Below are 12,542 nucleotides of genomic sequence, written 5' to 3' on the forward strand. Positions count from 1 at the left end.
GTTATACCACAAACAGCCACCGGGTGCCATCCAAACTCTATTAAATTTTTTAATGCATTTTTCTGTCACAGATGTCTAGATTTCTCTGTCAATATTACTTCTATCCCAAAATAGAGTTTTTAGTCAAGATTATAAAGTTTTGATTGTAAAAGAGCGTAATGCATTTTGTAATATGACACTTGACACCGCCAAGGGGCGAAGACCGCCAAAATATTTTAAAGTACCATTTCTATGGTAACGCAATGTCCGATTTCAAAAGGGTTTTCACAGGATGAATCTTGGGCTTCTAAGCCTTCAAATGATATATGATTTATAGATGATTACAAAAATATTTGATAGAGAAAAAGGACAACAAAAAAAAGAGAGCCAAGCGTCCGGACGGTGATAGTTAAGGGGTTAAAGTGTGATTTGAAGAGGATTAAAACACTTTAATCAACTAAGGTACTTGTTCCTGGGGGAATGCCTTGCTTTGGATATTAAAGTATCTACTAAATGATAAACAAAAGAACATAAGGACTACTGTCAGGTGACGGAGGGTTATTGATGACCAAGGCCTTGAGAGTTCGGCAGTCTACAGTAATTATCATCTGCTTATAATTTAAGCCTGTCTCATCAGTTTTTTAGGTTTTGTTTCTCGAATAAGAAATGCTGGGGTGTAGATTTTCTTCCTTGAAAAGAACTTTGAAACTTAATGGGGACAATAGATGCAAAATTCACTTTTTTTGGTGTTTGCATATAAATGTCTTAGCAGTGTGTGGACACAAACACCCTACAATGATAAAAATCCATTCACTCCTATTTTTTAATCCCCAAAAACCTAAACAATCTCAATTATCAAGCCGTTTTGATTTTCTTGTGGAAAATGGGCATCCGACGTCCCCTTTAATGAGCAATAACAGTAAAAAACTATTACACAGACCAGAGGCAAATTAAATAAGCAGCTTGCCGCAGATAGTAATTTGAATCTTGAGAGACAAAATGTCACAAGTCATACAAATTCAGGGACAGCAGCTCTACACAGGGCCTAGATGGTGTCCTGCATTTTTCAAGATTAGCATAAAGTGAGTCATGTCTATATAGTTAGCTCCTCAATGCTTGCCCTTTTTGCCTTTACTTGTCTCTTTAGACACATGAAGCAGATGTCTCACACCTGCTGTCACAAAGACTTGGAGACTTGGCCCTGTGGCTTTTCTTTCCACCTCCTGTCCCCAGCTGTCCAGTCCACACACAAACACACATGCATGAAACTACTGTCACAGCTGCCAAATTGAAAAACCAACAATTGCTGTGCACCTCAGCAGGGCTGGCTAACAAGTCAAGCTAAGTAATGATACAGAGAGATAAGCTCTGGAACAACAATTATATTGCCTGTTCACATTTCTGGCTGTAGTAGCATGATTCTTATTTTATTTGTCCTACATAAAAACCATTGCAGTATATGCATTTTTGATTCAGGCATTCAGTACTGTTTGGCTTTTTCTGAACCCATTTGGTCATGAAATGCAAGATTTTGTGGTTTATAAATTGAATTATAAGAGAATGTTTTACCTTTGCTTCCTTAATGCCAGGGCAGAGTTTACAGATGGTGGCCACTGCCGTATCTTCAGACACAATTTCGTGTCCGTCTTCATCAACCAGTGCAAACTCTGCCGCCAACCAGTTCCACCTCATCTTGCTCCCAATACTGCCCTCTCCCACCCCTCCATCCCCTCCACCAATGGCACCAGGGTGAGACAACAGGTACCGCAACCCTGTCACCCAGATGTTGGCCACATCGGCAGAGAGTGCAACCAGGTCAAGGGACTGATACTCGTCACCGTGAATGATGGAGAAGGCTGCTTCTTCAGCGAGGTGATCTGATGGGCCATTGTGGAGAAAGGTCTCTGTGCTTTTCCCTGTGCGGACCTCACGGATGGCAGAGATGTCAAGTCGAGCTCGGTCACCATCTTTCTTGGAGGGTTCCCAACGGAGACAGGCCAGCTCAGAGTCCAGAGTGTAGAATCTTGAGTAGATGCGCGAGTTGGGTCGCACCTTCTTTAGCTCACAGCCACCCTGCATGAAGGCAAGGCAATCTGCAGCACTGCTCACCTTCTTTTCTGATGGCATACTGCTGAAAGAAACCGTTTTCTTTCTTCCACCACTGACCTTGGCCACTGAAGGGTCCTTGGAAAAAATGAAGAAAAAATTAAACACTATGTGAACCACAAAGGATGAAAACTTCTATGTCATTCTACATAGTGCTATTCTAGTAAAGCATCTTAGCAACAAAGAAAGATGGAAATTGTCTCATTCACCATAGAAAGCTCTTTGTGTCTGTAAGTTTAAGTTTAAACACAAGGCATGTTTCAGCCTCAAACAACTTTTTGCACATAACAATGGAGGCACATTTTGGACATTAATGGAGCTTCATGTCATCCAAGCCAAATGAGCTATGGTGCCCTTCCTCTGGCCTATTCATAATAAACCAACCACATCCTACATTACATCACAGACCAGCAGCACTGGGCTGTGTATTGCCATTGCCAGAGCTGCTAAAATCCTTCTATTCTTCTATTCTATTTTTAATTCTGTATTTGTAATTTTAAATTATTGATGTCTATTCATGTGACTTAAGTGTCTACTTAATTTTACCTAGCAAAACCTAAAATCTTGGGCCTCATAAAGAAAAAATACGGAAATTTTGGAAATATAAAAATTTTACAGAATTTCCAAATAAGATGATTTGGTAATATAATATGTTGCTGAAAAAGCTTATGTAGCAATTCAGACATGCACAGTAACATTTTAAGAACAGTCATTCGTTTTCAAGCATTTCACTCCGGAGACTCAAGAGTGATGAAATAATGAAATACATTTTTGAGTAACAGAAAACAGCAAAAGCCAAATGATAGCAGAACTAAGTGTTACCTTGCCTGTCCTACTGAAAAGAAAAGAGATAAAAGGTTTATGTTTGCTGGGGCTAGGGGTGTTGCTGGTTTAAAAATGTGTGCTTGCAGCACTGGCTTATATATATATCCTAATACCTAAAAATGAATCCACAACAAAGCCTCATAAAGGAAACACATTATGTCATTGCAGTAGTTAGAATGTGTAATCTGGGATTTCCACCCCAAGCCATTTGGCACTAATCAGACTGGCTCTCATAACAAATACGCAGAGAGAACTTCAGACATACCAAATATCAAAGTTGGGCTTTATATAATCAAGACATGAATAATCCCATTGGAAAGTCTTCAGTTTCTCTGCATGTGGCATAACTCATAACTATTACTTTTCAAATCAAACATACCTGGCAGACAATAAAATGGACAGAAAAAAATTCCAAAGACTCAACCATATCTGTCTAGGGACCAGAACTTGGGTGGTGAGCTCTTGTGGCCAGCAAGGAACTAGCAACTACTTCCAGCATCCTATACCAACTAGCAACACTCTTGAATTCACCTAGAAAACGTCTGCAACAACCTGGCAACAACCCACAACACATGTCAGCGAGTTTATTGCATTGGGAAGAACCACTGACCCATTTAGAAAATTTAAAAACTAATTAATTAAAAATACAGCCCAAATTACCAATTTAGCCCAATTTAATATGGGGAAATTTTCCGTATTGATTTTTCACAGATGTTTTACCTGTATTTGAAAATACGCATTGCAATGTGTTGTGTTTCAGGGTTGAAGGAAATGTCCATATAAAAAAAAAAAAACGTACTGGTACAGTAATTTTATGTCAGGACATTATTCGCTTTTTCTTATTTTTTGTATTTTATTTTTTTTACAGTGTAGTTTCACATTCACATTCTGCTTCTTTATTATCAAAATTCACTTCTTTTTCAGTCAAGGAAGAATCAAGCACAAATTACTGAGTCCTTCAGCTGAGCAAAACCATTGACATTCAGACCAGAGAAGCAGTGGATGAGGTCAGGTCAGAGAGTACAGTGTGCAGCCACTGAGCACTCTGACATGATCATTTGTCTCTGTTTGTCTATGCAGCTGGCAGACTCCATTCCTCAAAGCTGCCATGCTTCTGGATCAGAACCTGCATGACGAGCCGACAGCGTGCCGCTGTGAATCCAGGTCAGCAGGTGTTTAAGCAGACTCTGTGATAGCGGAGCTGAAGCAATCAGGGTGAGCCAGGCAGCACAGTGTGCAGTTTAGCAGGCATGACCACGCAAGGCTAAAATGCAGCTTTAGTGGTTAGACACCCAAGAGCACCAGGAGAGAGAGGCAAAAAAAATCTGTCCATCCATCTATGCCTCCTAACAATCAGGGTTCTCCAGGAAACCATGACGACAAGTCTGCAAAGCTTTTAATGTATCGTTCAAGCCTAAAAGGGCATCTATCAGACTTAATCCCCCTAAGCGCACTTCATTTTGCTTTGGGTTTTTTTTAAACATTTGTTTTTTTGTGTTTTTTGAACAAAGAATGGAGGGTCTACCAGTGAGGAAAGAAAAGGACTGTAAGAGAGTGTTAGCTGAGGAATATGAAAAAAAAGCAAGAAACATAGCAAGGGTGGCAGAAAAAAACAAAGAGTTAATGAGATGGAGGGAGAAGTGCAACAAAACACACACACACTGCTGGAAAACCTAGAAGGTAGGTAAAATGCACTTGTTTCCTCCATAACATAAAATTACACAGACATTATAAGCAATTTCCCACCGTAGGTCTGAGAGGGATAACAGAAGTATCAAACACAGCAAGGGGGGAGCTGGAAGATGAAGTGTGGTTAAATTTAGATGTGCTCCCATCTCCACTTAATCAAGGGAAAGAGGAGGAGAATGGAAGGAGAGCACAAGCACTAGAGAGAAGGAGATAATAATTGGAGGTTGGATGGATGTAGAAACTGAGGACAGAGGAGAAAATGAGGAGTGACGAGGGAAAATAGTAAGAATTAAAATGCGCCAGTATGGGCACTGGTGACGGTTCAGACTGAGGGGATAACCCTTGGTCTATTCCTACTAGACCTGACTGGTTTTAATAACAGTTGAGCCCCTGCCCTTTAAAGGGCATTTTAAAGCTCATCAGCTTTGGCAGCTAAAACCAACAATGACATCAGCCTTCTCTACTACAGAGTCCTCAATGAACCTTTTCAATGCTGCCTGATGCTAAACTCTTTCACACAGCACAGTGTTTACTACTGCCATCTGCTTAAAGCTAATACAAACACTCTGGACTGGAAGGAAGGCAACAGAGCAAATTCACAAATCGAAGGCTGTGCAAGAATATTTTATTCACAGATATTGACAAACGCAAGAAGATATGTCTAAGGATGAGCAACAATTAGTCAACTAGCAAGGTCTAAATTTTTCTGTTTTGTATAGTAAAACTACCATTCAAAAGTTTAGAAAGTTCTACTTTTATTTAACAAGGATGCATTAAATTAATTTAAAGTGAAAGTAAAGACTTTTAGAATGTTTTCTGTTTAAAATAAATTATGTTCTTTCAAACTTTCAATTTCTCAAAGAGACCTGAAAAATGATTACAATTTCCACAAAATATCAACCAGCACAACTTTGTTCAACATTGATAATAATAAGAGATGTTTCTTGACCACCAAATCATCATCATTTCTGAAGGGTCATGTGAAATTCAGCTTTGTTTGTCATAACAGGAATAAATTACATTTTAAAATTTGTTCAAATAAATAAAAGACTTCCAAAACATAAAAAACTATCCAACCCCAACATTTGAACACTATAGTGTATAGAGTGATATTTAGCTTTAATTAGAATGTTAACAGTTGCTATTAGACTGTTTACACAGTAAAAGCTTCATGGAAATGTTGCAAATTTACATTCATCCTCTTTAAACAAAAAAACATCTCTACAACCAAACACGCTCAGAGTGACGTCTTTGGCTGTCAATTTTAAGAAAATGAAGTTTTGCATATTCCTAGTTTTAGCAGGCTAAGCAAACTGTTAAATTAAAATGGTAATGTTAAAATGGTATAAGATAACGGAGGCTGCAAATGCAGTATTTATGCAAAAGGAGTCGTTAGCTTTGAGCAATACTGGGCAAGCAAACAAAGAGCTAATCACATGGCAGTCTGTTGAGAAAATTCTGCTGAGACTTGCATTTGAGGGAAAAAAGTTTCTTGGTGAAATCACCAAGTAACAGTATTAGTGTAACATAATTGTACACTGACAAATGAATGCCTGATTATTATTATTATTTTTAAAAACAAGCAACCCAAGCCATCCTGCACTGCAGAAACTAAAACTGACATTATGATGATGCTCTCCATAACAGTATGACAGGGTGGATTGGTTAAAGGGATAAATTCTGTGATAATTTCCTCACCCTCCAGTCATTCCAAACATATATGAAATTAGTTATCATTTATTTATTTGTAGGTACTGTTCATAAGGTACTGTTATGAATTTCGTGAGGCATCTCTGCTTTGCTTTACGGAAAGTTGTTTGCAGTCTACAATGCCTGACTCGCTCTTTGAGGTCCCTGGATTTACATTAGTACGAGCTGATAGAGACAAAGTTTCGGGTAAAAGTAAAGGAGGTGGCATCTGTGTATATATAAATGATAAATGGTGCCGAGCGTATTCAGTAAAATACAAGGTGTGTGATCCCAATGTGGAAATTCTCGGCATGACTTTAAGACCTTATTATCTGCCCAGAGAATTTGGTTGTATCTTGCTGTTCGTGGTATATGTATGGCAAGCCGTTTTAACATTTAATCTATAAACCGTACTAGTATCTATTTTCATGGTACTAGTACCTATTTTTTAGATACTAGTATCTTTTCCATTAAGTACTAGTACTTATTCATTAGGTACTAGTGCTTATTCTTTAGCTACTAGTGCTTATTCTTTAGGTACTAGTGTTTATTCTTTAGGTACTAGTGTCTTTTGTAAAGTTACTAGTACTTATTCATTAGATACTAGTACTTAATCATTAGCTACTAGTACTTATTCCAATAGTGACTAGTATTTAATTATACTCTTCTTGTTAAGAAAAAATAGAACTAGTACTTATTTTTTAGTTACTAGTAACTTTTTAGACCAGAGATATCCTGAACTTAATAGATACTAGTACTTTTTAAATTAGCATTTCTGCCCAGTATGGTAATCGTATGTTGAATATTAATGAGCCGCAACATATAGGAGAGAGATTAGACAGGAAACAGAAACAAGAAGATGGATGTACTTTTTTGAGGAAACCACATAGAAAAGAAACAATTATTTGTACACAAACACATAGAAAACGTATTTTTGTCAGTTTTGTAAACACTGTAATTCCGTAAACATAGTAGCCTAATGTGTTTGTTGGTCATCGAGTGACCTCTAGTGGCAGCATGGAGATAAGACACCAATTTTATTGTCTGTTATTTTCCTATTTTTCCTCCAGTAAAAACAATAAATATCATACCAGGGCTGTATGTTAACTTTTTTTACATATAGCACTGGTGCTACAGACATTGACTAGTATCTAATGAATAAGTACTAGTATCTAATGATTAAGTACTAGTATCTAATGAATAAGTACTAGTAACTTTACAAAAAACACTAGTACGTAAAGAATAAGCACTAGTAGCTAAAGAATAAGCACTAGTACCTAATGAATAAGTACTAGTACTTAATGGAAAAGATACTAGTATCTAAAAAATAGGTACTAGTACCATGAAAATAGATACTAGTACGGCTTATAGATTAAATGTTACAACGGCTTTCCATAGTATATGTTCCGCCCAGCGGTAAAACATCTCAGGCAGCCAGCCTGATAGCGGACCATGTTCACGAACTACAGCTCAGCTACTCAGATGTGCCCGTGATCGTGCTGGGCGATTTAAACCAATGCAAATTGGAGACTTTGTTGCCAGGATTTGAACAGTATGTAAAGACTCAAACAAGAAATAACAATATTCTTGATAAGTGCTTCGTGAATGTCAAGGACGCTTATGTGTCAAAGAGTATGCCACCAATTTTAAAGTCTGACCATAATGTAGTACATATGATTCCTGTGTACCAGACAAAACTTTAAAAAAAGTAAACCAGAAAAGAAATTGATTAGATTGTGGATGAATGAAAGTATACAACAACTGAAAGCCTGTTTCAATTGGACAAATTAGGACATTTTTCAGGAAGGCTCACTCGATGAAAGAACTACAGTGTTAAATTACTATATTAACTTCTGTGTGGAGCTGGTCATGCCTACAAAAGAGATTAAAGTTTATCCAAATAACAAACCATATGTGACTAAGGGTAGTAAAGAAGTTATACATTTGAGGAAAGTAGCATTTAGGAATAAGGATATTAGAGTATTTAAACAAACAGAAAGAGAGTTAAAAACTACATTAAAAGAAACAAAATAAGTTCATAAGAGGCGTTTGGAGGAAGCCTTTAAGACTAATAATACTAAAAAGGTTTGGGACATCATGAAAACAATGACTGGATTGTCATCTTCGAACAAATCTATTGTAATTGATAATGAATTTCGTTTTGGGAATAAATTAAATACCATTTTTACCAGATTTGAATCAATAGGTACACATGTCAAATGCAATTAAATAATAGATACTGTGGCTCCATCATCATCAGACAGAAATTTTATTGAAGTTGAGGATGTTAGGAAAACGTTTCAGTCTATAAATACGAAAAAAATCTGTTGGTCCAGATGGATGTAGTGCAGGTCTTTTAAAGCATTTTGCACATGAATTGGCTCCGGTGTGGCAATCAGTATTTCAAGCTTCAGTTGACACACACTGTCCCTGTGTAATGGAAGACAGCATATATAAAACCACTACCTAAAATGCCATGTCCAAGAGAATATAAAGATTTTAGACCAATAGCCCTTACCTCAGTAATTGTGAAATGTCTTGAAAGATTGTTACTTCAGCGCTTAGTTAGGATGGTTAAAGATAGACTTGATCCTTGGCAATTTGCCTATAAAAAAAGATTGTAGTACTGAAGATGCAGTTGCTGCTTTGGTGCATATTATCTCTAAACATTTAGATAAATCCAATACAGCTATAAGAACTTTGTTTTTAGATTTTTCTTCTGCATTCAATACCAGTCATCCGCTATCATAACAAATGTCGGAGTACCCCAAGGTTGCGTCAGTTCTGTCATCCTTTTCACCTTGTATACAGATGACTGTCGAACTGACATGTTAAATCAGTACATTTTAAAGTATTCTGATGACACTGTTTTAATATCTGTGTTGAATGATGGGGACATTCCTGGGTTTCATCAACAGGGTGTGACTAAATTGGTAGAGTGGTGCGAGAACAATGATCTGGTCATTAATACAAGTAAAACAGAAGAGATTATATTTGGGTCTACATCTGATACTTATACAATGCCTGTTTTTATTCATAATGGAAAAATCAGACAGGTTAAAACATACAAGTATTTAGGAGTAATGACTGACAATATGTTATCATGGAAAGATCATATTGATGCTCTCTGTAAAAGAACAAAGCAGAGAATCTACTTTCTTCGTCATCTTAGGTCATTCGGAGTAAGAAAGCAGATACTTCTGTTGTTCTGTATGTCTGTGATAATGAGTGTACTGCAATATTGCAACTCCATTTGGTATAAGAGTTTGTCTGTTATGCTAAAAACAAAGTTGTTCAATCAATTAAAAATTAGCTCAAGGATTGTAGGTCAGCCCCTTGAGAAGCTATATGATTCAGCTTATTATAATAATTTGTTAGGACTGGCTAATAATATCGTTTCTGACCCTAATCATGTCCTGCATAATGAGTTTGAATTATTACCATCAAACCGGAGGTACAGAGTCCCAAGATTCAACAAAGTTAGGCTGAAGCATTCTTTTGTGCATCAGGCGATCCTAGAGTTCAATAAGATACTTAATCAAAAACCAAGAGTATTGTGAACATGGTGTAGTTATATAAGTGTAGTAGGAGGGTAAGGTATAATGTAATGTTTAAGGGAGTGTAATGTATAATTCGTTTTGTTCTTGTGTGGATGAAGTGCATGTTGTTGTTTAAAGGATGCTGATTGTTGTAAACATAGATATTGTCATACAAGAAAAATTTCAGACTCGTCTGACAATAAAGTGCTATATCATATCATACCATTTATTAAAAGAATATATTTTGCACGGATGCACAGATACCACTTTTTCCAGAATGAGTCCGATACCAATACTTTTATTTTTGGTAGGCTACTTGCTGATACGGATACCTGTATTTTCATAGCATTTGTAGTTTTTAAAAATATTGGGTACAGAACAAAAAATATGAATCATGTTAGCTGGCTTCATTTAGCAAACAGATATTTCCTTAAGTTATTTTCACACTTAATTATGCCTGTTAAAATGCATTGTAATTCAGGGAACCACCCGTTATAAATAAATAAATCTTGTAACAGCGATGTACATATTTTCATATGAACATATTTATCATATGAAAAGTGCTGTCATATATTCCAAAGCGACTCATGTAATGCAATTAACATCAAGCAAGCAAAACATGCGCAACACTCTCTCTTGCTCGCTCTCCTTACTGTCAAGTAACTTTAGCAACTTGTGCATTGTTTTACTTGCTTGCTTTTTACATATCCGACCGAACTACAATGTCTGTGAGAAAGGGATATTCGCTTGACAAGTTTGCGCATCTGTGCTGCCCCGCGCTCAATCCACTCAGTGTGCTTTGCTTATCAGCTCGTGCTCATCAGCTATACATGCGTGAATATTGAATGTTTAACATTATATTAATTACTTACATGTACTTCAAAGACATCCTTAATCTCTAAAAACTCCATTCTACTCTCTGTTGTTCTGTTGTTGGTGTTTCTGTCTGGACGCAGCACTGTTCTCAAGCTGTGTAGTAACCGCTTTTGGTGTAGGAGCATTTTAATGAGTACGAGTACAGGAGCGCAGTATCAGGCCCGATACTGATAGCAGTATAATTTGGAAAAGAAAAGTCTCAGAGTTTTTTGGTCCACAAACTAAAAGTCGCTGGGGTCCAAAGTAGTTCTTCAAATGATCTTATTTTGTGTTCTGCAGAACAAAGAAAGAAAATCATTGACGTGAAAGGTTTGGAATGATGTGAAGGTGTAAATGTTGAATTTTTTTAGGTGAACTATCCCTTTAAGCGCACAGCATTTCCACCATCAGCTCATTGACCCACTCACAACAGAGTCCACTAACGCCACCCCAAAATACCACCCCGTACCAATGACTTCATCAACTGGGACAACACCTGCTGCTGACCGTAATCCACTCTGGCTCCAAGCAAGCCACGAAACAGCACTGCAATCCAGCTAATGATCCCAGCTCTGAGAAAGCAGTAGATTAGTGCAGGCACGCTGCTCCCACCCCATGAGACCTGCGGGGTAATCCATGCCGGATGGAGAGCCAGTGATTTAGCAGGGTTAGAGGGGAACGCTCATGGATTAACCAACAATGAGTTTAGCCGGCCATCAATCCTATACCGCCCAACTAATTGAAAATGCTGATGTGTGGGTCAAAATAGAATTATGACAAGCAGAAATGTGAGGCAGAGCTGATCTCCTGACATTGAGCTTGTCTATAAACAGCTTGAAGAATGAAATGTGTTGTTAAAGCAAATATGAGTACTGCAAAAGAGAGATTATCAAACACCAAAAAACAGCCAAATATAGAGGAAGGGTTGTGTAATCTAGTAAAATGAAATTAATCTAGTAGTTACCCTTCACATTTCTAAGCAATATTGAGAAATAATTTAATTGTACAGCAGAGTACGAAAGAAAAATACTCCAGTACAATCTGAATAACTCCTGCCTAATAACAGCTGGCAGCTATATGGAGATTTCAATGCTCTAACTCATCACTCGGAAATTGCTTTATAATTAAATGCATGTTGTAAAACTTGCAGGACTTTAATATGATTACACTCACTAAACCTTCTGTCTGTTATACCTGTCTGTTCTGGAATTAAGAAACAGGTTTATTACTTCCTACACAGATGCATCATCACCCTAATATAATCGATCTAACATGTCATAAATATAAAATTTTCTCGGTTTAGTACTATAACTAAAAGTTTGTAGAAATGTTAAACCATTTTGAGAAATTTGACTTATGAACGGTTTTACTCTGACTTTAATACTTTGATGATCTCTACTGGACTTAAAGGGGTCATATGATGCGATTTCAATTTTTCCTATCTCTTTGGAGTGTTACAAGCTCTTGGTGCATAAAGAAGATCTGTAAAGTTGCAAAGACTAAAGTCTCAAATCCAAAGAGATATTCTTTATAAAAGTTAAGAGTCAGCCACGCCTACCTGAAACGGCTCGTTCTAACACGCCCCCACATGTCTACGTCGCTATGTGGGAAGATTTGCATAACGCCGCCCAAATGTTCACGCAAAGAAAGAAGGCGTAGCGTTTATTCTCGCTGTAGTATTGTTGTTGCCGCCGCCATGTCGTGAAGGCACTGTGTGATTCGGTGTGAAAGCGAAACTACTTTGTTTGGCCTTCCAAAAGAGGACGATATCTGCTTCGTCATGCCTGGAGCTGATCCGTGCTGGTTGCTGAGGAAATACTACAACTTCACGCTGTGGATCGCCGGATCGGCTTTCACCGT

At 37.4% G+C, this 12,542-nt stretch overlaps 1 protein-coding gene across 1 annotated transcript in view; it reads right to left on the reverse strand.

Annotated features, from left to right (window-relative positions):
- Positions 1–12,542, reverse strand: part of LOC107659890 (inactive phospholipase C-like protein 1) — a 76,350-nt gene that overhangs the window by 17,291 nt on the left and 46,517 nt on the right. The window contains exon 2 of the mRNA XM_016448989.1: positions 1,549–2,163. Within this exon, the coding sequence (XP_016304475.1) occupies positions 1,549–2,163 (615 nt within the window). The remainder of the gene's footprint in view (positions 1–1,548; positions 2,164–12,542) is intronic.

The sequence above is a fragment of the Sinocyclocheilus anshuiensis genome, unplaced genomic scaffold, assembly GCF_001515605.1.
Source record: "Sinocyclocheilus anshuiensis isolate Anshui unplaced genomic scaffold, SAMN03320099.WGS_v1.1 scaffold1409, whole genome shotgun sequence".
Lineage (NCBI taxonomy): Eukaryota > Metazoa > Chordata > Actinopteri > Cypriniformes > Cyprinidae > Sinocyclocheilus > Sinocyclocheilus anshuiensis.